Source organism: Oncorhynchus keta, chromosome 1, assembly GCF_023373465.1.
Source record: "Oncorhynchus keta strain PuntledgeMale-10-30-2019 chromosome 1, Oket_V2, whole genome shotgun sequence".
In the NCBI taxonomy this organism is placed as follows: domain Eukaryota; kingdom Metazoa; phylum Chordata; class Actinopteri; order Salmoniformes; family Salmonidae; genus Oncorhynchus; species Oncorhynchus keta.
In genome coordinates, this window is record NC_068421.1 from 62,161,987 (window position 1) to 62,183,699 (window position 21,713).

The following is a 21,713-nucleotide window of genomic DNA, read 5'->3' on the forward strand; positions in this document are numbered from 1 at the left end:
AAACACAACCATGGCTCATGTTCCAGCTACATTGCTGATAGACTCTGATGTAACCACTTCTTGGTAGTTGGAACGTAAACTGTGTGGAAGGCAGAGCAGTGATGCAGGTTCCCTGAATGGATGGATGACCAGCAGGTCAGTAGCGGTCAGGAGTGGTCAGAGAGAGCGACCGTGTGTTACCAGTGGTCAGCACTACCTACATGCTTCTGTGCAGCAGAACTGCTGACAGGGGCTAGAGACGAGGCTTCGCTTCCCGCTCAACAACAACCCCCTCCTTCTCCTCCCCTCTTTCCCTCCTCCGTTTCCTCAGAATCACCACAACCACACAGATTGATCTTTGAGGAATAAACAGAGCTCAGCAGAAGTACAGGTCACACTTCTCTATGAAGGTAGAGCTGTCCCCTGTCTGTCTGCCATCTGCCTTCACTACTGTACACAATCACATTGGACTGTTCCTTCTAGTACACTAAAGACTTTGGACATTGAATGGTCTGCCATCGTCTACTTTTCTGTCAATTTCCTGAATCCCTTTGTGCAGTGTCTCTCTCACACCTCAGCCCAACAATGAAACTACCAAAACATATCTCCTTGAATTTGGCCCTGCAGACCTGAACACAGCATCACTGAGAGATTGAACACAGAGACAACTCAGACAGAGAGACAGAGCAGGATAGTGTATAGACTCACTTCAGATGAGAAGACCAGTCCATCGTACTGGAAGGACACAGCAGAAAGTGTGAAACAATGTTTCCCTAACATTAAAGACTATCCACCATAGACAGAGATACACAGAGAAGGGTACATGAAAGACAGCTACACACACATGCGCACGCACACACGCACACACACACACACACACACACACACACACACACACACACACACACACACACACACACACACACACACACACACACACACACACACACACACACACACACACACACACACACACACACACACACACACACACACACTCCGGTAGTGACTGACCCAGTGTCGGGGGCTGCTCTCTGGTGATCGAGCCTGGTACCTCTGCAGGGCCACCCCTCCCTCCCCATCTAGCAGAGAGGCCTCCATGTCGGAGCAGTGTCCGTGGGGACCGGGGGGCCAGGGCAGCAGGATGGCCAGGGGGTAGTGGGATATCATGGTGCCCCAGCGGCTCAGCGGCAGGGTTGGCTGGGCTGGCAGGACATATTCTACTCTGGAAGGCAGCGCGAGGGTGCTGTTGGGGCTTCCTCTGGATCTCTGGATCTCTGGTTCCTCAGTGTCTGGATCAGGGTGGTAGAATGTTGTGGATCCACTGGCTCAGAGTGGCTGTTGTCACTGGTCTTCTGTACCCCAAGGGCTCAGGTTTTATTCTCTGTTATATTCTCTACCTGTGTGGTTCAGTAGGCTGGTCAGTCCTCCTGCTCCCAGGCTAGGTTGCTGTGTCTCTGGTCTTGGAATTCCCTCTTCGCTATGTTCCTGGAGGTGTGAGTGAGGCTTCCTCTCCAACAGACACTGTTTCCTCTTTCTCTTCTCCTTTAAACTCACTCCTTCTCTCTCTTTTCCCCTCTCAGTGTGTGTGGAGCTTGGTTGTAAGCCTACCAGCTCTGACCAAATGAGTGATTAAATTCTATTGTCTATCTCTCCTTCTCTCCCTCGCTCACTCTGTCTCAGCCAAGAGTGGGAGGAGCTTAGGATAAGCCCCTTAACTATCCAGTGACTAAAAATGTGGATGAAAGACGGGAAAAGAGAAAAGGGAGGTTGATGTTATGGAAGGAGGATGTCAGGATTTACAATATATTCTAATGGATGTTTTCCATGATGTTAACTTGGATGGCCTAATTTATGTGGTACCTGAGCCAAAATTAATACACCACTCAAACCACTAATCTCCATAGCCACAGCCATTATGAGAAAAGTAACACAGATCATGTTAAAGCATGATAGAGGTCTGGGTTGTCCCAGAGATCTGAGAGTAACAGTACAACACCTAACTGCTATGTGCTTCAGCAGTTACTAATTCTACTGGTTTGTTAACCAACACCCAACAAAAAGTGGTAGATGATGCCCTTTGAGACTGGAAGCAAGGTTCAAATGGTCATAAATGGATAACGTTGGAGAATAGGATTTAATAGGGACTGAGAGAGAAAGAGAGAAGAGTGTGTGTCTGCGTGTGTGCGTGTGTGTGTGTGTGTGTGTGTGTGTGTGTGTGTGGTGTGTGTGTGTGTGTGTGTGTGTGTGTGTGTGTGTGTGTGTGTGTGTGTGTGTGTGTGTGTGTGTGTGTGTGTGTGTGTGTGTGTGAGAGAGAGAGAGCGTGTGCAGTAGGGAAGAGAGTCAGTCATGTGTAAAACGCAGCCGTTGCTGAGGAGGATTATCTGGGACCAGGCACCGCTCACACACACGCAAACACACAACACACACACACACACACACACACACACACACACACACACACACACACACACACACACACACACACACACACACACACACACACACACACACACACACACACACACACACACACACACACACACACCACACACACGTAGGCCTACACTCAGACCGCCATGCCTGGTTGCAACAGTGAATAGGCCACAGGGTGAGGAAAGTTGCTTCCGATTTTTGCCAAAGCTTTGGATTCAAGCCTAACATCCTGTCCTCAGGTGAATCAGCAGCCACTGTAGAAACATCAATACATCCGGAGCAGCCCTCTAAATACTCCTGTACACACACCAGTCATCACTAATTCACTCACTGACCTAGTTAGTAACGGTTTCCTAACTCAACCACATACACACTCACATGCAATCTGGTGAAATCTGACATATCCATTCACTCTGTGCTACCATGTAGTGGAGGTAAGGCCTGGCTAGCTAGTTTAACCTCATCCCCTAAAACATCAACTTTACTGAAGCACAGTAACAGTAACCTCTGGATAATAGAAGTTGAACTGTCCTTGTAGTGTTATTGTCACGCCCTGACCTTAGAGAGCCGTTTTATTTCTCTATTTGGTTAGGTCAGGGTGTGATGTGGGGTGGGCATTCTATGTTTTGTTTTCTATGTTTCTTTATTTCTATGTTTTGGCCGGGTATGGTTCTCAATCAGGGACAGCTGTTTATCGTTGTCTGATTGGGAATCATACTTAGGTAGACCTTTTTCCCTCCTTTCAGTGTGGATAGTTGACTTTTGTTAGTGGCACTATAGCCCTGTAAGCTTCACTGTTGTTTCTTCGTTTGTTGTTTTGTGGGGGACATTTTAAATAAAAGGAAAATGTATGCTCAACACGCTGCACTTTGGTCCACTTCAGGGGTTGTACATTCTACCGAACACACGTTGACACACCCAATGAGAGTGAATCAACCCAAGTGTGGCCAGAGTTCAATGTGTTTTTGTATGAATGAGATGACAGAGGAAGGAATAGTGAGTGAACAGAATGCAGTGTCAGCCTGGTCGCTCCTAAAGTCAGATTTCTTCTGGACTTCTAGTGAACTGGCAACCCCCTCTCTTCCTCTCCCCTCCCTCGTTTCCTTTTTCTGTTGTTCAGTCCACTCTTCCACTCTTTCCCCCCAGAAAAAGTAGAACACTCCAATACTTACTCTCTTTCCCGCTGTCTCCTTCTCTCTTTCCTGTCAATTCTCTCTCTCTCTCTCTCTCTCTCTTCTCTCTCTCTTCTCTCTCTCTCTCTTTTCTCTCTCTCTCTCTCTCTCTCTCTCTCTCTCTCTCTCTCTCTCTCTCTCTCTCTCTCTTCTCTCTCTCTCTCTCTCTCTCTCTCTCTCTCTCTCTCTCTCTGTAGCCTACACAATTTTACACAGCTGAGGGAAAGCGAGACCCACAAGTCTCGCAACACAGCTCACACGCAATACACTCACACGCAGTACACACAGCAGATATTGCTGACACAACTCACAGCAGTGTATCTTATGAGTATACAACCCAAATTAAATACCAGAGAAGTAAAATAAACACTTTTTGTTGTTGTATCATATTACCATTTCACATGTATCTTGTGCGACAGAGAGCAAAAACATCTCAAATTTCCTCGTCTGATGTCATTATTCAGTCTTTGCCATCCCAAAATCATATTACTTATTCAGCTTTGTATAAGCAGAGACAAATACAGTATTTAGGGTGTCCTTCCCAACAGTAACTCTTTACACAACACACTCCAGTGCCCTTGAGTGGCCTCCGTGATTGTTACCATGGTGCGTGGTACGGCCAGGGCCGTGCAGAAAACAAAACACTTCTTGACATGACTACACAGTGACTGTCTGAAGAGCTGTGGATGACAAAGACTGAAGGAAGTGTTGCACATTACCAGACACACAGAGGGGACAGTGCGACACAGAGCCTACACTATCTCTGGATCAGTGACGGAAGAAGAGGAGAAAAAAGGATGGAGGCAGACAGAAAGACAGTAGGAGAAGAAGCACTGTGTTTCTTAGAAACCAATAGTATTTCCTTTTCTCCATTTAATTTCTCTTATCTTTTACTCTACCCACTGCTTTCCTGCCATTTTGTTTTGTAAATAACAGATCTGCACCACAGGGTTCCCAAGTAAGGCCAGGTACACTTATCCTCCACCAAGCTCAGCAAAACACCACTCTGCTATTTTTACAAGAGAAACTGTTAAGAAGAAGAGACTTGCTTGGGCCGAGATACACAATCAATGAACATTAGACTGGTGGAAATCTGTCCTTCGGTCTGATGAGTCCAAATTTCAGATTTTTTGTTCCAACTGCCATGTAGGTGAATGGATGATCTCCGCATGTGTGGTTCCCACCATGAAGCATGGAGGAGGAGGTATGATGGCGAGGGGTGCTTTGCTGGTGACACTGTCAGTTATTTATTTAAAATTCAAGGCATACAGCATGGCTACTACAGCTTTCTGCAGCAACATGCCATCCCATCTGGTTTGGGCTTAGTGGGACTATCATTTGTTTTTCAACAGGACAATGACCCAACACACCTCCAGGTTGTGTAAGGCCTTTTTGACCAAGAAGGAGAGTGAAGTGCTGCATCAGATGACCTGTCCTCCACAATCACCCGCCCTCAACCCAATTGAGATAGTTTGGGATGAGTTGGACCGCAGAGTGAAGGAAAACAACAAGTGCTCAGCATATGTGGGAACTCCTTCAAGACGGTTGGAAAAACATTCCAGGTGAAGCTGGTTGAGAGAATGCCAAGAGTGTGCAAAGCTGTCATCAAGGCAAAGGGTGGCTACTTTGAAGTTTTCTCAAATATAAACTATATTTTGTTTTGCGTAACACTTTTTGGTTACTACATGATGTGTTATTTCATAGTTTTGATGTCTTCACTAATGTGTCTTCACTATTATTCTACAATGTAGAAGATAGTACAAATAAAGAAAAACTCTTGAATAAGTAGGTGTGTCCACATGTTTGGTACTGTATGTCACAAGCACTTCTTTTAAAGACTTCATCATTCCTGGTGTTCAAGATAAAAACATGGGCACCACACAACAGAACACTTAAACTGGAACGATACTCTCAGTAACGGTTGCAGAAAAAGGCCTGTGTGCACACCATACCCCCAAATATTCTAATGAGCCCCCTCTTCTAGCTGGGTTTGGTGGTGGCTAGCTTATGCTGGGCTTAGTGTGGTCTAGCCCCTGTTGGGCTAGTGTCGGCTAGCCTGTGTTTTGCTTATGTGTGATTGATGTGGGCTATTCTGTGTTGGGCTTGGTGTGGGCTGGCCTGTGTTGGGCTGGTGTGGGCTTGGTGTGGGCTAGCCTGTGTTGGGCTTGGCGTGGGCTGGCCTGTGTTGGGCTGGTGTGGGCTTGTTTTGGGTTAGCCTGTGTTGAGATTGGTGTGGACCGTATTGGGCTGTTGTAGGCTGGTCTGTTTTGGGCTTATGTGGGCTAGTCTGTGTCCACCGTGCCCACCAAATACCCACATGGGGCCAATGGGGTCATGTTTGCTCTGTAGAGACGTCTCTACTTTCCTTCCAGTGAAGCTGTTACTCATCAAGAGCCCAGTCTCTCCTCTCCTCTGGCATAACTGACTCATTTCACCCCGTTACACAAGAATATCACATCTTACGTAATTATAATCAGCTATATGACTCTCAGCCGCTCAATCAATACATCTTAAAGAAAAATATTTTTTTCCTTTGGTGAATAACAATGACCATTTACATAGAATACATTTGTCTCTCAACAGACACACTGCAATAGATATGCCCTGCTGTTCCCACACATTTAGTTGTGCATATATTTTGGTAAAGTGGTGAACATGATGTTCCCGTGTACAACACTTGTTTACCTGGAATATTTTCACTGTGTCTGTGTGTACTGCCCCCTGCAGGTCAGTGTGATGAGTGACCATCAGGCAGCGTCCAGCTCTCCTGACTGCCCTCAGTGTCCCCAACACATCCTGACAGGGGCAGAGGCAGCCGTGTCCTACTCCCAGTTCTGTGAAGCATTTGGCTTTCCCATGGGGCCCTCGGGGGCCAGGGCCCTGCGGCTGTTCTATGAGCTATGGGGCCCCAGTGGGACCTTATTTCAGAGGGGTCAGGCTAGAAACTGTCTTGCACAAGGTCAACACCCTGAGCCCCTGCTGTTTGACCATCAGGGGTGAGTCAGAGTTCGTCACTCATACTCTCAATGCAAACTGTGTAGCAATGTCGATATTGTATGCATTTACTGCAAGGCTCTTGTGTGTCCCTCCCCAGCTACTTGTCCTCAGTACTAGAAGTGTGTGAGGAAGTGAGCTACATCATACTGTACTGTAACAACACGCCGTGCCAGGAGTGTTCCCAGACCCTGATCTCCTTCTTGCTGCACTATCCATGGGTGCGCCTGGATCTGCTCTTCTCCCAGCTCTACCACACAGCCCCCAGCCAGACCCACAGTCTGGACAATCAAACAGGCCTCCGCAGCCTGGCTGCCCTCTGGCCTCGACTCACCCTCAGCCCCATCTCTGGAGCTGCTTGGGGGCATCTGCTAAGGTGTTTTGTTAGAGATGTCCCACCGTCGGCCCTACAGCTCCCCCTGCTGCCTGAGAGAGTAGAGGCGGACAGGGTTAATGCAATTCACATATCAGCTATTACAGGTATAGGCCCTGCCTTTTTGGACCTCCCACTGAGGACATACACAGAGCCTGTGGAGAGAACCCACACTCCCCAAGCGCTCACCCTGCTCTCTCCCCCACACCTGAACACATCCATGCACATCTCCACACCCCAACCTAGGGTAGTTCATGCCCCCCTCCCAGCCTATCTTCACCCTATCAATGTGGTCAGACATGTCAGGATGCCTCCACCTTGGAGGGGTCAACCCCAATCTCCTCCCTCCTCCTCTGGGTTCTTCTCCCCCCTGCTCTCTCTGCGGCTGCCTGGGCGTCTGGTGGAGATAGTGCGGGAGGTAGAGAAGGAAGTGCCAACAGCAATCAGTCAGTCCCAGCACAGAGACTCGAAAAGAGGAAGATCCAGAAGAAAATAGTGCAGGGGAGTCACAACACAATTCTTAAAAATGAAACTGTCATGTGTGTAATATTTAATTAACAATAATGAATGGAGTTGATGCCAGCTGTGTTTTGCATTGTGTGCTCCGTATACTCTGTTTGTGTTTGCTGTGAGTGTGTACTTGCCTGAATACCTGTCTGCCTACCCATGTAGATGCACCTTGTTTTGGCACTGCGCTAGAGGCTAGAGGACAGGATGGTGAGAGGTGGGAGGACTCTGCATGTGTGCGTGAGTCGGATGCTCAGAGGGGCACAGGGTCCTGGAGCACACTGGAGAATACTACACAGACCCATCCCTACCCAGCCTAGCTCAGCACTGCATAGCTAGCCGGACAAACAAAGAGAGAGAGAGAGAGAGAGCGAGAGAGAGAGAGAAAGAGAGAGGGGCGGGTGGGATGCAGCACAGGGGAAACAAATAGAAAGAGAGAGAAAGAAAGGAAGGGAAGTGACAGAGTAGAGAGAAGTGGAAAGGGCGAAACGAGGAGAACAGGGGAAAGCATGTGCCAGAACAGACTGGGACTGATGAATATTGCAGACTTCATCTGAGCAAATTGATATTAGGTGTACTTTAACACTCTCTGCACTCCCCCTGCCACCCCCCTAAAGTACTGTACATGTGCGCATACTGCACACACACCCTCATATATGTACAAACAAATGCAGCTCAAGTATGTAGAAAAGCAGACAGGCCAGTTCTCCAACTCCCCATACAAACATATTATTTATAAAGCTGAACACATTAATATTTCAAATCTACCAATCTCATTACAACCATACCCTGCCCACTCCAAACTAAACTATGAAGTCATTTGGTGGGGATATTAAACAAAATAGGAATGAAGTGATGCACAGAGAAAGGTAATAACTCAGTGTGTGAGGTCAGCAGTATTTCCTACCTGAGTGCGGGTGCAGAATCCCTCCATTAGAGAGACACTAGCATCGTCTGCTCTGCTGCATAGAGGAGGAGGACAGAAAAAGAGAGAGAAAGATGGAGGGAAATCTCTTAAAGATATGCTCTCTTCATTTTCTCGCTCTCCGTCATGTGTCTGTTCTGTCGTCTACTGTCGTTTGACACATTCATCTCCACGATGCCTCAGCCTCTGTCCAGCAGCAGCAGCAAATCAGAACCACTCGGCCCCAGCTTTATCTCTTGCTTTCACACTCACATACGTACACACTAACACACAGTACAGCAATCACACACTATCTCTCCCGTCGTGCTCCCTCTCCAGCTGCAGTGCTGAACTACTGACTCACACTAACAGCTGCAGTGCCGCTCTGCACCTCTCTATCTTACGTGGCCATCTATCTGCGTGTATGTGTATGTGTATGTGTATGTGCATGTGTATGTGTATGTGTGTATGTGTGTGTGTTTGTGTTTGTGTATGTGCGTGCATGTGCGCGCGCGTGTGTGCGCGGGCGCGTGTGTGCGCGTGTGCGTGTGTGTGTATGTGTTCATGTGTATGTGTATGTGTGTATGTGTATGTGTATGTGTGTATGTGTGTATGTGTATGTGTATGTGTATGTGTATGTGTTTGTGTTTATGTTTGTGTTTGTGTGCGTGCGTGCGTGCGTGTGTGTGGGGCGGCAGGGTAGCCTAGTGGTTAGAGCGTTGGACTAGTAACCGAAAGGTTTCAAGTTTGAATCCCCAAGCTGACAAGGTATAAAGCTGTCGTTCTGCCCCTGAACAGGCAGTTAACCCACTGTTCCCAGGCCGTCATTGTAAATATGAATTTGTTCTTCTTTGACTTGCCTAGTAAAATAAAGCTAAAAATAAAAAATGTGTGTGTGCGTGTGTTCCTGTGTCTTTGGGATGAGTATCTTCACGTGTGCTGCCTGACAGCACTTTATTACTCTACAGCTTGAGAGTGAACCAAAGTATTTTAATAAACAGAATTCAACCTTGTACTCTATGGTCATTGGTCATTGAATGAAAAGGGGACTCCTACTAAATGAGCCAAGCCGTTGTTGATTTAGTCAGACATTCCCCTTCTGTACCATCGGTTTCCTCTGGCTGGTTGTCCTTTGCGTTCAGGTAATAACTCTAATCAATGAAATTTGCATTATCACTCACAGCCAGATAAAAAGTAGGATCAAAAGTACATTATAAAGTGGGTGTTTCCAGCCTTGAATGCTGATTGGCTGAAAGACGTAGTATATCAGACCGTATACCATGGGTATGACAACAAAAAAAAAACGTTTTTACTGCTCTAATTATGTTGGTAACCAGTTAATAATAGCAATAAGGCACGTCAGAGGTTTGTGGTATATGGGCGATATACCACAGCTAACAGTATCCATAAGAACAGCCCTTAGCCGTTGTATATTGGCCATATGCTACACCCCCTCTGGACTTATAAACCAGGGTTAGGGGTAGAGTTGAGCCAGGGTGTGGACATAGGACAAGAGGAAAGTGTGGAGAGACATGGCGGATAACAGTCAACATGGCTCAACCCTAACTCTAACCTGTCAAATGGGGCTCCTCCTGAATTCCAAATTCAACACCTGCTCATGACCAGCAGGTGGCGACATTGCCTCTCTTTCTATTTCAACAGAAGGAGATTGAGACTCAGGGACTATGTCACTCAGGCAAACAAACACCACACTGGGCTCTTATAATAGCTAGCTACTGTTCGCGTATGGTTAGAGGTGTGGTTCTGATTTGGTGCTGTAGGTTACTGTGGCCTCCTCCTTATCATCCTCCTGTCCAGCAGTAGAGGTATTCAGGGCTCAGAGGCAGACTTCTCCATATCCAACCTGCCTGTCTCTTTATGGAACTCACGTGTCTCGTAAAATCCTCTGTTCTGGACAGTTTCTCCTCTTCTCTCTCTCCCTTCCTCTGTTCCCCATGCAGGTCTGAGCCTCAATGACTGATTCTACGGACGGGAACAGTAAAACCCAGAGAGGAATTTCCTATAACCTGACCACGGTGCACACCATGGGATAGAACACAGTGTACTGAATACTGAGCGGAGTGTCTACCTGTACATGCATACAGTGCACATGCTTTGACTATGACTGGGGCCCGAAAAACTGTGGCCAGAAGCTAAATGGGATTTACTGTACATGAGTCGTGTTCTTGAGTGAAATGTTGCCGTCGACCAAAGCTGTGTCTATGCTACAGACAGTAAGGTCGACATGACAAGGTCGTGGGAACAGTGCAGTAGTTTAGGTTAGTGATAAAATTGAAATAACAGCAATACACGGCCAAAACCTTACACCAGAGTCGTTTCAAACCCTGTAGCCATAACAGAGATGATAGCAGGAGATATGGCCGAATCAAACAAACAAACTGCAGAGTGAATGAAAACACAGATTTGTAGCACCACCATTGCAGTTAGATGAAAGGCCAGGTTGAGCTCAGCTCAGTGTAAAGCCAGATGAGTGTAGTCTGATCTGTGTGTAACAGGGCCAGTCTGCTAAGTGCTACAACAGTATCTACAGGTTCACAGGCTGACTATCTCAGGGGAACACTGTCCTCCATCATCTCTGTCCTGACCTGCTTCTTACAAAGAATCAAATGGCAAATGATTGTGACAGTGTGTGTGTGTGTGTGTGTGTGTGCGCTCATGCATGTGTGTATGAGTGTGTATGTACATGTGTTGAGTGTGTCTGGTAATGACAGTGATATGACATCATAGCAACTGACAGCACTCCTGGGTATACTTGCGATCATGGAAAAACACAAACACCAGCCTGCATGCACACACACACACACACACACACACAGTCATTTCAGACAGCTGTAAGATTCCTTTATTCCCTGGGCTGCCCATAAACCACATGTTATTTTTAAATTACAATAATCATCCTTTTTTAACAATACAATAAACATTGGTTTGTGAGTTTTATCTCTGTACTGCAAACAGCAATATCTGTCTTCCACATGTTGCAGTCTCAGGTCGTCCAGTCTCTGTCTCTCTCACATCGTCCCTGCATGGTGTGGGTGTTCAGGTCCCCCCAGTCCTTCTCTCTGAGTCTCTTCAAGGTCTCTCTCTGACTGTGTGTGTGTGTATGTGTTTGGGGTGTGTGTGTGTGTGTGTATGTGTTTGGTGTGTGTGCACGTGTGCATCAGACTGTAGAGCACAAGGGGAATAAATACATCTGAGGTCCTGGGCCCACTTTCTCAGTGCACAGACCACTCCACCCCTCATCAGGCATCCAATGGGATTCACATCTCAGCCTGCTAATATGCTAGTAGACAGCAGATAGCCAATGAGAAAACGCACTGAGCAGAGTAGTTGACTGTGTATCAAGTTGTGTGTGTGTGAGAGAGAGAGAGAGAGAGAGAGAGAGAGAGAGAGAGAGAGAGAGAGAGAGAGAGAGAGAGAGAGAGAGAGAGAGAGAGAGAGAGAGAGAGAGAGAGAGAGAGAGAGAGAGAGAGAGAGAGAGAATATATCTGATGTAACAATTTACATTCACAAAAGCCCAAATTGTCTGCTTCAACAAAATCTTATCCTGTCTTCTTCCCCCTTTCCCTTCTGTGAAAAAAACTACCAAAAATGTCAAAGGGTCTCCTGACATGGTCAGAAAGACACAAACCAAGGCCCTCATCCCCAGGCCTGACAGAAGAATTAAAACCATGATATACCCCTCCAGAACCCACACTGCTATCAGGCCTGACAGAAGAATTAAACCATGAGATACCCCTCCAGAACCCACACTGCTATCTTTCCTGACAGAAGAATTAAAACCATGATATACCCCTCCAGAAACCACACTGCTATCAGGCCTGACAGAAGTAATAGAACCGTGAGATACCCCTCCAGAACCCACACTGCTATCAGACCTGAGGTGACACAGTTGCATGCGTGCATGCACATGAGTGTGTGAATGTGTATGTCCTTGTGTGTGTCCGTGCAAAAGCACGTCTACAAGTCTCTCTCTCTTCCTTCTCAGAGTTCATCGCGTGTGGAGCGGGCGGCAGGCGGAGGTGAGTCTCCCGTCACACTGTTCTGAGCCACGGTGTGGATGCGGCCTTGCTGCTCTGTCTTCCTGGCGTGCTGGTGCAGGCGGTCCCAGTCGGTGGCGGTGGCCTCGTCGTCCCAGATGGTGGAGGTCTCCGTGTCACTCACGTAGCCCGGCTCGCCCGTGTAGTGGGTGGGGTACAGGAGGAGGGGCTCCACAGAGAAGGCCTTCAGGTCCCGAGGCTCAAAGTGAGACATGAAGTCAGAACTGACGGAGAGAAGAAGGAGGGAGGAAGACATAGTAATCTGTCATCAAAGTGCATTTCGTGCACCATGCAGAATGATACAGGAGTACAGAAAGGAGAGGCTTATATATGGTAATTCAGCACCACCTGGTCAAAGTTGATCATGGAAGCTGGCAGAGACACAGAGTGATAGACGGATTATTCCAGTATCTTGAAAAAACACTTTAACATGTCATAATCAAAATATAGAACTAAGAACAGACATATAGCCCCTGGTTCACTCCAGACCTGACTGCCCTTGGTTCACTCCAGACCTGACTGCCCCTGGTTCACTCCAGACCTGACTGCCCTTGGTTCACTCCAGACCTGACTGCCCCTGGTTCACTCCAGACCTGACTGCCCTTGGTTCACTCCAGACCTGACTGCCCTTGGTTCACTCCAGACCTGACTGCCCCTGGTTCACTCCAGACCTGACTGCCCCTGGTTCACTCCAGACCTGACTGCCCCTGGTTCACTCCAGACCTGACTGCCCCTGGTTCACTCCAGACCTGACTGCCCCTGGTTCACTCCAGACCTGACTGCCCCTGGTTCACTCCAGACCTGACTGCCCTTGGTTCACTCCAGACCTGACTGCCCCTGGTTCACTCCAGACCTGACTGCCCTTGGTTCACTCCAGACCTGACTGCCCTTGGTTCACTCCAGACCTGACTGCCCTTGGTTCACTCCAGACCTGACTGCCCTTGGTTCACTCCAGACCTGACTGCCCTTGGTTCACTCCAGACCTGACTGCCCTTGGTTCACTCCAGACCTGACTGCCCTTGGTTCACTCCAGACCTGACTGCCCTTGGTTCACTCCAGACCTGACTGCCCTTGGTTCACTCCAGACCTGACTGCCCTTGGTTCACTCCAGACCTGACTGCCCTTGACCAGCACAAGAACACTCTGTGGCCGACTGCACTAGCTTCGAATAGTCCCAGTGATATGCAACTTTTCAGGGAAGTCAGGAACCAATACACACAATCATACAGGAAAGCAAAGGCTAGCTTTTTCAAACAGAAGTTTGCATGCTGCAGCACTAATTCCAAAAGGTTTTGGGACACTAAAGTCCATGGAGAATAAGAGTACCTCCTCCCAGCTGCCTACTGCACTGAGACTAGGAAACACTGTCACCACTGATAAATCCATGATTATCGAGAATTTCAAAAAGCATTTCTCTACGGCTGGCCATGCTTTCCACCTGGCTACCCCAAACCCGGCCAACAGCTCTGCACCAGCTCTGCACTCCCCGCAGCAACTGGTTTCCGAGCTGGTCACGGGTGCACCTCAGCCACGCTCAAGGTCCTAAACGATATCATAACCGCCATTGATAAAAGACAGTACTGTGCAGCCGTCTTCATCGACCTGGCCAAGGCTTTTGACTCTGTCAATCACCGTATTCTTATCGGCAGACTCAACAGCCTTGGTTTCTGTAATGACTGCCTCGCCTGGTTCACTAACTACTTCTCAGATAGAGGTCAGTGTGTCAAATCGGAGGGCCTGTTGTCCGGACCTCTGGCAGTCTCTATGGGGGTGCCACAGTTGTAAATGAGAACTTGTTCTCAACTGGCCTACCTGGTTAAATAAAGGTACATTTAAAAAACTAAAAAACAAAAGTGAGTCTAAGTGAGTCAGAGAGTGGTAGGGGTGCAGAGAGGGGAGAGGAGTGACACGTCCACTTCAATCAGTCAGGCCCTGTCAGGCAGAGGTCAGCTGGTGGAGGTCAGCCTCCCCCCCCACCCCTGTGGCCATTTAAGTGTCAGCACTCAAAGAGAGTGTAACCTAATGCCTGAATTTCTGCCCAGGGAGGTGAACCCTGAGAGAGACTTAGTCTGAGTGTTTAATTCTCCCAGCGTCAGCACAGAGAAGGCAGAGGAGAGGAGAAACTGCAGGGCATCCCTGACCCACTTTCACACTCATTCACTCTCTCCAGACTTAGCTCTCTCTTTCTCGCTCGCTCTCTCTCTCTCAGATACTCACATATTGAAATTTCCCACACATATTACACAACCTACGTTTACCAACTACACACATTGCTGACTGTGTGTTTACATAGCACTCCTTCTCTTTCCCTCTCCTGTGCTCTCTCTCACACACACACAAACACACGCTGTGGTCTGTATTTACATAGTCATTCATATTCAGACACGCACACACACGGATACACAGACAGATACACACACACACACCATATAGAGAGGTCAGTAGTGCTGAGAGATTAATTAGCTGCACCATTAAGAGCATCTTGACTGGCTGCATCCCCACTTGGTATGACAATGGCATCCGACCGCAAGGCGTTACAGAGGGTAGTGCGTATGATCCAGTACATCACTGGGGCCTAACTCCCTGCCATTCAGGACCTCTATATCAGGCAGTGTCAGAGGAAGGCCCTCGCAATTGTCAAAGACTCCAGCCACCCAAGACACAGACTGTTCTCTCTGCTACCTCACGGCAAGCGGTACCGATGCACCAAGTCTGGAACCAACAGGACCCTGAACAGCTTCTATCCCCAAGACATAAGTTAACCAAATTGCTACCCGTACAATCTGCATTGACATATGTGATGACCCTTTTTATTCATCACATACACTGATGCTACTGTTTATTATCTGTTCTATTGCCTAATCACTTTACCCATATCACTTTACCCATACCTACAGTCAGCCACCAATTGTGCAAGTTCTCCCACTTAAAAAGATGAGAGAGGCCTGTAATTTTCATCATAGGTACACTTCAACTATGACAGACAAAATGAGAAAAGAAAATCCAGAAAATCACATTGTATGATTTTTTATGAATGTATTTGCAAATTATGGTGGAAAATAAGAATTTGGTCAATAACAAAAGTTTATCTCAATACTTTGTTATATACCCTTTGTTGGCAATGACAGAGGTCAAACGTTTTCTGTAAGTCTTCACAAGGTTTTCACACACTGTTGCTGGTATTTTGGCCCATTCCTCCATGCAGATCTCCTCTAGAGCAGTGATGTTTTGGGGCTGTTGCTGGGCAACACAGACTTTCAACTCCCTCCAAATATTTTCTATGGGGTTGAGATCTGGAGACTGGCTAGGCCACTCCAGGACCTTGAAATGCTTCTTACAAAGCCACTCCTTCGATGCCCGGGCGGTGTGTTTGGGATCATTGTCATTCTGAAAGACCCAGCCACGTTTCATCTTCAATGCCCTTGCTGATGGAAGGAGGTTTTCACACAAAATCTCACGATACATGGCCCCATTCATTCTTTCCTTTACACGGATCAGTCGTCCTGGTCCCTTTGCAGAAAAACAGCCCCAAAGCATGATGTTTCCACCCCCATGCTTCACAGTAGGTATGGTGTTCTTTGGATGCAACTCAGCATTCTTTGTCCTCCAAACACGACGAGTTGAGTTTTTACCAAAAAGTTATATTTTGGTTTCATCGGACCATATGACATTCTCCCAATCTTCTTCTGGATCATCCAAATGCTCTCTAGCAAACTTCAGACGGGCCTGGACATGTACTGGCTTAAGCAGGGGGACACATCTGGCACTGCAGGATTTGAGTCCCCACTGTATATGTAAAGTACATAGCTACCTCAATTACCTCATACCACTCCACATCGACTCGGTACTGGTACCTTGTGTACATAGCCAAGTTATCATTCATTACTCATTGTGTATTTATTTGTTGTGTTATTATTTTTTATATATTTTTCTCTACATTGTTGGGATGGGCCCTGTTTACGAAGCATGTGACAAATAAAAGTAGATTTTATTGAATTTTATTTTATTTCACACACACACACACACACACACACACACACACACACACACACACACACACACACACACACACACACACACACACACACACACACACACACACACACACACACACACACACACACACACACACACACACACACACAGTCTCTCACTGTCCATCTCTCCCCACCCCCATGCTCAGCTCTGGATCAATGGGAATCCTGTCCCTCGCACCAGTAGCAGGAAGAACCATTCCGGACCCACATTCCTCCGAGAGCCGGAGTGAGGGAAAGAGAGAGGGAAAAGAAGAGAGACGGGAAGAGAGGGGAGGACAGAGGGGAAAATGCAACGAGGGGTAGGAAGACTGAGGGAAAAAGAGGGGGAGTGGGAAGGGCGGAGAGGGTTAGGAGAGAGGTGAGAGAGAAAAGGGGCAGGGGAGCAAGGAGAGGCAGAGGACAGGGTGTCAGAGACAGATGGGGCTAAGAGGTGGAGAGAGGGGTAGAGCAGGATTTCCCCAGGAGGAAGCAGACAGATAGGGAACCATTGTGTGTCCTACGAGGGTAAGGGACCCACTCCATACAGGAGAGAGAGGGGGGGAGACAGAGATGAATAGAGAGCGAGAGAGAGGAAGAGAAAAGGAGGAGGCAAGAGAGAGATGGCGTGGGGAAAGGTGTTGAAGAGAATGAATGAGGGAGAAAGAAGAGGAAGACGGGGGCATGCTGGTGTACCTCTAAAACAGCAGGCTATATAGACACATGTATTTTTGCCTATGTATGCATTACTGTGCGTCACATTTCATTTTTGTTCTGATTGGTCGTCTAGTCTGTTTCTAGTCTCTGTGTTTGTCTGTCTGACTTTGACTGTCAAAACGTAAGTCTGTCTGCATCCTCTCTGTGTTTGTTTCTGCACTCCTCTGCATACAATATACAGTAAATGCTGTTATAAATGTAGATGCTAAAATAAGTCTGTCCTTCATGCAGATGGTATCTCAATACGAGTCTGTTTGTCTTTCTGTCTCTAGCAGTCTTTCTATGCACTACCCTGTCCCTCTGTCTGTCCCCGTCGGTTCTCCTGTCCGTTCCCTGTCTGTCCGTCCCCCTGTCTGACCCCCTATCTGTCTCCGTCTGTGTCAGTGCAGTCAGCCAGTCACTTACTTGGGGTGTTTGTTGAACATGACAGGGAGGAACTCATCGACAGGTAGCATCTTGCTGAAGGCCTGAGCAGCCAGCAGCTTCCTGGCACCCTGCGCTGACAGGGCATAGCCCAGCGTCCAATAAGAGTAGTCAGCCTCCACCAGGTTATTAACCCCTTCCACCGAACGCTCCGGTTGGTGCACCTGCATACGCTTACGCCCAACATAGCTGCAGGAGAGAGAGAGAGAACGATAGATGGAATGAATTATACATAAGCCCAAAATGTAGAATTACACATCATAACAATGCTACTTGTAGACTTATTTCTTACATGAGATCCCAGTCCAGCTGGGCCTTCTCTACTTCCTCTATGATGGTCATCATTCGCCTCTTAAACCTGGGCTCAAAGCGCACGTCATCCTCCAGCACTAGCACCTTGGAAAGACCACGCTCCGCCATCTGACAACAGCACAGAGAATAGGTCTGAGGTCACAAATCCGCAAGAGGACACAACCACTGAGAGGATAGGGGATCTGCATCCATCTATCGTAAGGACAGTATGGTTAGTTCAGCGTACCTGTACCCAGGTGGAGTGGTGGCTGAGGAAGCAGCCTATCTCTCCTCTGGTTAGAACACGGCCAGAGTACGGGTCCTGATAACCTGGAATCATCTCTATACCCAATGCCTGCAGCTGAGAAGAGTTCAGAGCCCTGAGAGAGAGAGAAGGAGAGTGAGAGAGAGAGAGAGAGAGAGAGAAAGAGAGGGATTGTGATCGATGAATAGAGAACTAATTTAAACCATAGTGTCCCATGCAGCTATGCAGTCCTGTGTGTGTGTGTGTGCGTGTGTGTGAGAGAGAGAGACCTACTTGCCGTCCACTGCGTCAGTGATGGTGGCCTGCAGACCCAAAGAGGTCATGGTGCTCAACATCCTCTGTCTCCTGTCCAGACGACGTTTCAGATTAATCAGGAATATCTGAAACGAAAGGAGGGAAGGAAGGGGGAGAGAAGGAGTGAGCAATCAGGAGGAAGAGGGGGAGTAATCAGAGTAGGAAAGTAGAGTTGGAAAAAAGGGGAGAGACACAGGGGTAATGGATGAAGGAACAGGAAGTAAGAGCAATAAAAGCAGGGTGAGAAATAAATGTCACATCAATATAAATAGTTCCTCTAAACCAGCGGTGGGCAATAAATTAGGCTCGAGGGCCACATTGGGATCTCAGAATGAAGTGAAGGGATGCAGAGAATTCTTTCAGAACGATTTGTTTTTCAAAAGCAATTTGTGGGCCAGAAAAAGGGTCCGCTATTTGAACATTTGTAGTTCCATTATCATTTCTACATACTTTCCATCTGGTTTCAGACGTTCAAGAGTGGCCTGGTGTCACGTCTACACCCACTCCTCCCCTCCGGCGCTCAACGTCACTGATTTACTAACCACCGGTCCTGGCAACCATCATTACGCACACCTGGCATCAATCATTATGCATACCTGCGCTTCATCATGAGGCACACCTGGATTCCATTACCTCACTCATTACCTCCCCTTTATCTGGAACTCCCATAGGTTCATTCCCCAGGCAGTATTGACTATGTGTTTCATGTCTGTACGCTACTCTTGTTTCTTGTATTGTGCCATGTTCCGTTTATTATTAAACTCACCACCTGCACTTGCTTCCCGAGTACCAGCGTCTACGATACAGAATACTGCCTCAACAAATGGAAGCAGCAGGAAATCAGGACATCTCCCAAATGGTTGATGAACAGGGATACCTACTTCGTCAACACCACGACCAGCTGGTGCAACTGGGGAAGGCTATGGAAGATGTGCTTCAGTCTTCAATGTCTCAAACATACCAGAGACGCATTGCCTTCAATTAGTGGAGGATACTCTGCCACCAGTCGACCCAGCACACCAGTCCATGTAACAGTCCGCCCAGGTCAGCGATGCCCTTCTGTCCCTCCCAGATAGATAAGACGGAACCCCCATCTAAATGCCGTGGCTCCCTATTCTAGTGCTCCCTCTATTTTGCGAAACAGATGGGAACCCCAACCACTGAAAGGTCCAAAGATGCCACGGTTATTTCTCTGCTGACTGGGCGGGCGTTGGAGTGAGCTACGGCTGTCGAGGAGAGGAGGAGCTGGATTCCTATAAAGGGATCATGGCTCTGTTCAGAGGCATCTTCGATCATCCACCGGAGGGTAGAGAGGGGAGTGAGCGCCTATTCCAACTATGTCAGGATGACCAGACCGCTGCAGAGTACGCCCTCACCTTCCGGACTGTAGCAGCAGCCAACGGATGGAATGAGCCGGCGCTCTGTACGCTATTCAGAGAGGAGAGGAGGTCCAGACGGAACTGGCATGTGAAGATGACAACCTCTCCTTGGACGTACTCATTGCGATGGCCATCTGTCTGGACAACCTACATTGGGAGCATCGGTACCCTCGTCAGTTCTCTCCCTCCCTCAGTGACCACTCTGTATCAGATTCTGAACCCATGGAAGTAGGGGTCACACGCCTCCCTGTGGCTGAACGACGTAGATGGAAACAGCTGGGGCTCTGTCCCTATTGTGGTCAAGGAGGGCAGCAGCTTCAGCAGTGTCCGTTATGTCCGAACTCGGGATCCACGAGAGTAGAGAGACAGTCATGTAATCTTCTACCTCCTGGGGCAGCTGTGTGTATTCCCATCTTTATCATTTTCTGCCAGACCCTTGTGTCAATCTACAGTGCTAGTGGATTCCAGTGCTGTGGGGAACTTTATTGACCAGACCCTTGCCTCCTCTCTCAACATCACCTCATACCCACTCTCCTATCTGTTTCTTGTTCAAGCCCTGGATAACTGATCAATATGATCCGGAACCATTACACACACATCAGGAGAACATTCCTTTCTAACAATTAGTGCTCCAGTTCACAAGATCATCCTCGGCCTCCCATGGCTCCAATGCCATAACCCCACCATCGCATGGTCGAGAATGAAAATCACGGACTGGGCACCCGAATGCGGAGGACCTGCCATGTCTCTTGAATCATATCCCCTGTGGTCTGGGAAGAGATACGGACATTTACCAGGCTCTGGAGAGGGAACCCGCAGCCACTACCTATCCTCCTGAGCACATCTACATTCCCACAGGGGATACGGGAGCGCCTGTTGACCTGGGCACATCTACATTCCCACAGGGGATAAGGGAGAGGCTGTTGACCTGGGCACATCTACATTCCCACAGGGGATAAGGGAGCGCCTGTTGACCTGGGCACATCTACATTCCCACAGGGGATAAGGGAGAGGCTGTTGACCTGGGCACATCTACATTCCCACAGGGGATAAGGGAGAGGCTGTTGACCTGGACATATCTACATTCTCACAGGGGATAAGGGAGCGCCTGTTGACCTGGGCACATCTACAATCACCACAGGGGATAAGGGAGAGGCTGTTGACCTGGACATATCTACATTCCCAAAGGGAATAAGGGAGAGGCTGTTGACCTGGACATATCTACATTCCCACAGGGGATAAGGGAGAGGCTGTTGACCTGGGCACATCTACATTCTCACAGGGGATAAGGGAGAGGCTGTTGACCTGGGCACATCTACATTTCCACAGGGGATAAGGGAGAGGCTGTTGACCTGGGCACATCTACATTCCCACAGGGGATAAGGGAGAGGCTGTTGACCTGGACATATCTACATTCCCACAGGGGATAAGGGAGAGGCTGTTGACCTGGGCACATCTACATTCCCACAGGGGATAAGGGAGAGGCTGTTGACCTGGACATATCTACATTTCCACAGGGGATAAGGGAGCGGCTGTTGACCTGGACACATCTACATTCCCACAGGGGATAAGGGAGAGGCTGTTGACCTGGACATATCTACATTCCCACAGGGGATAAGGGAGCGGCTGTTGACCTGGACACATCTACATTCCCACAGGGGATAAGGGAGCGGCTGTTGACCTGGGCATATCTACATTCCCACAGGGGATAAGGGAGTGGCTGTTGACCTGGGCACATCTACATTCCCACAGGGGATAAGGGAGAGGCTGTTGACCTGGGAATATCTACATTCCCACAGGGGATAAGGAGTGAGTGGCTGTTGACCTGGGCACATCTACATTCCCACAGGGGATAAGGGAGCGGCTGTTGACCTGGGCATATCTACATTCCCACAGGGGATAAGGGAG

At 48.2% G+C, this 21,713-nt stretch overlaps 3 protein-coding genes across 5 annotated transcripts in view; 1 reads left to right on the top strand and 2 right to left on the bottom strand.

The window, feature by feature from the left end:
* rgl1 (ral guanine nucleotide dissociation stimulator-like 1) overlaps positions 1-8,410 on the bottom strand; it is a 48,502-nt gene extending 40,092 nt beyond the window's left edge. The window contains exon 1 of one of the 2 annotated variants that reach the window (XM_035780630.1): positions 8,369-8,410. In XM_035780630.1, the coding sequence (XP_035636523.1) occupies positions 8,369-8,395 (27 nt within the window). In that variant the 5' untranslated portion in view covers positions 8,396-8,410. Of the gene's footprint in view, positions 1-993; positions 1,608-8,368 lie in introns of those variants that run through there. The other variant, XM_035780612.1, reaches the window with a different exon arrangement.
* LOC118394393 (putative C->U-editing enzyme APOBEC-4) lies at positions 1,462-7,450 on the top strand. The gene is made up of 3 exons (XM_035787569.1): positions 1,462-1,473; positions 6,315-6,583; positions 6,682-7,450. The coding sequence occupies exons 1-3, from the start codon at positions 1,462-1,464 to the stop codon at positions 7,448-7,450; spliced, it is 1,050 nt and encodes a 349-aa protein (XP_035643462.1).
* A 2,795-nt stretch (positions 8,411-11,205) lies between the features above and the next one.
* The window catches only part of colgalt2b (collagen beta(1-O)galactosyltransferase 2b), a 55,190-nt gene continuing 44,682 nt past the window's right edge, over positions 11,206-21,713 (bottom strand). The window contains exons 8-12 of one of the 2 annotated variants that reach the window (XM_052457342.1): positions 18,406-18,512; positions 18,115-18,247; positions 17,869-17,996; positions 17,559-17,765; positions 11,206-12,647 (exon numbers count right to left, since the gene is read on the bottom strand). In XM_052457342.1, the coding sequence (XP_052313302.1) occupies positions 12,368-12,647; positions 17,559-17,765; positions 17,869-17,996; positions 18,115-18,247; positions 18,406-18,512 (855 nt within the window). In that variant the 3' untranslated portion in view covers positions 11,206-12,367. Of the gene's footprint in view, positions 12,648-16,452; positions 17,766-17,868; positions 17,997-18,114; positions 18,248-18,405; positions 18,513-21,713 lie in introns of those variants that run through there. The other variant, XM_035780644.2, reaches the window with a different exon arrangement.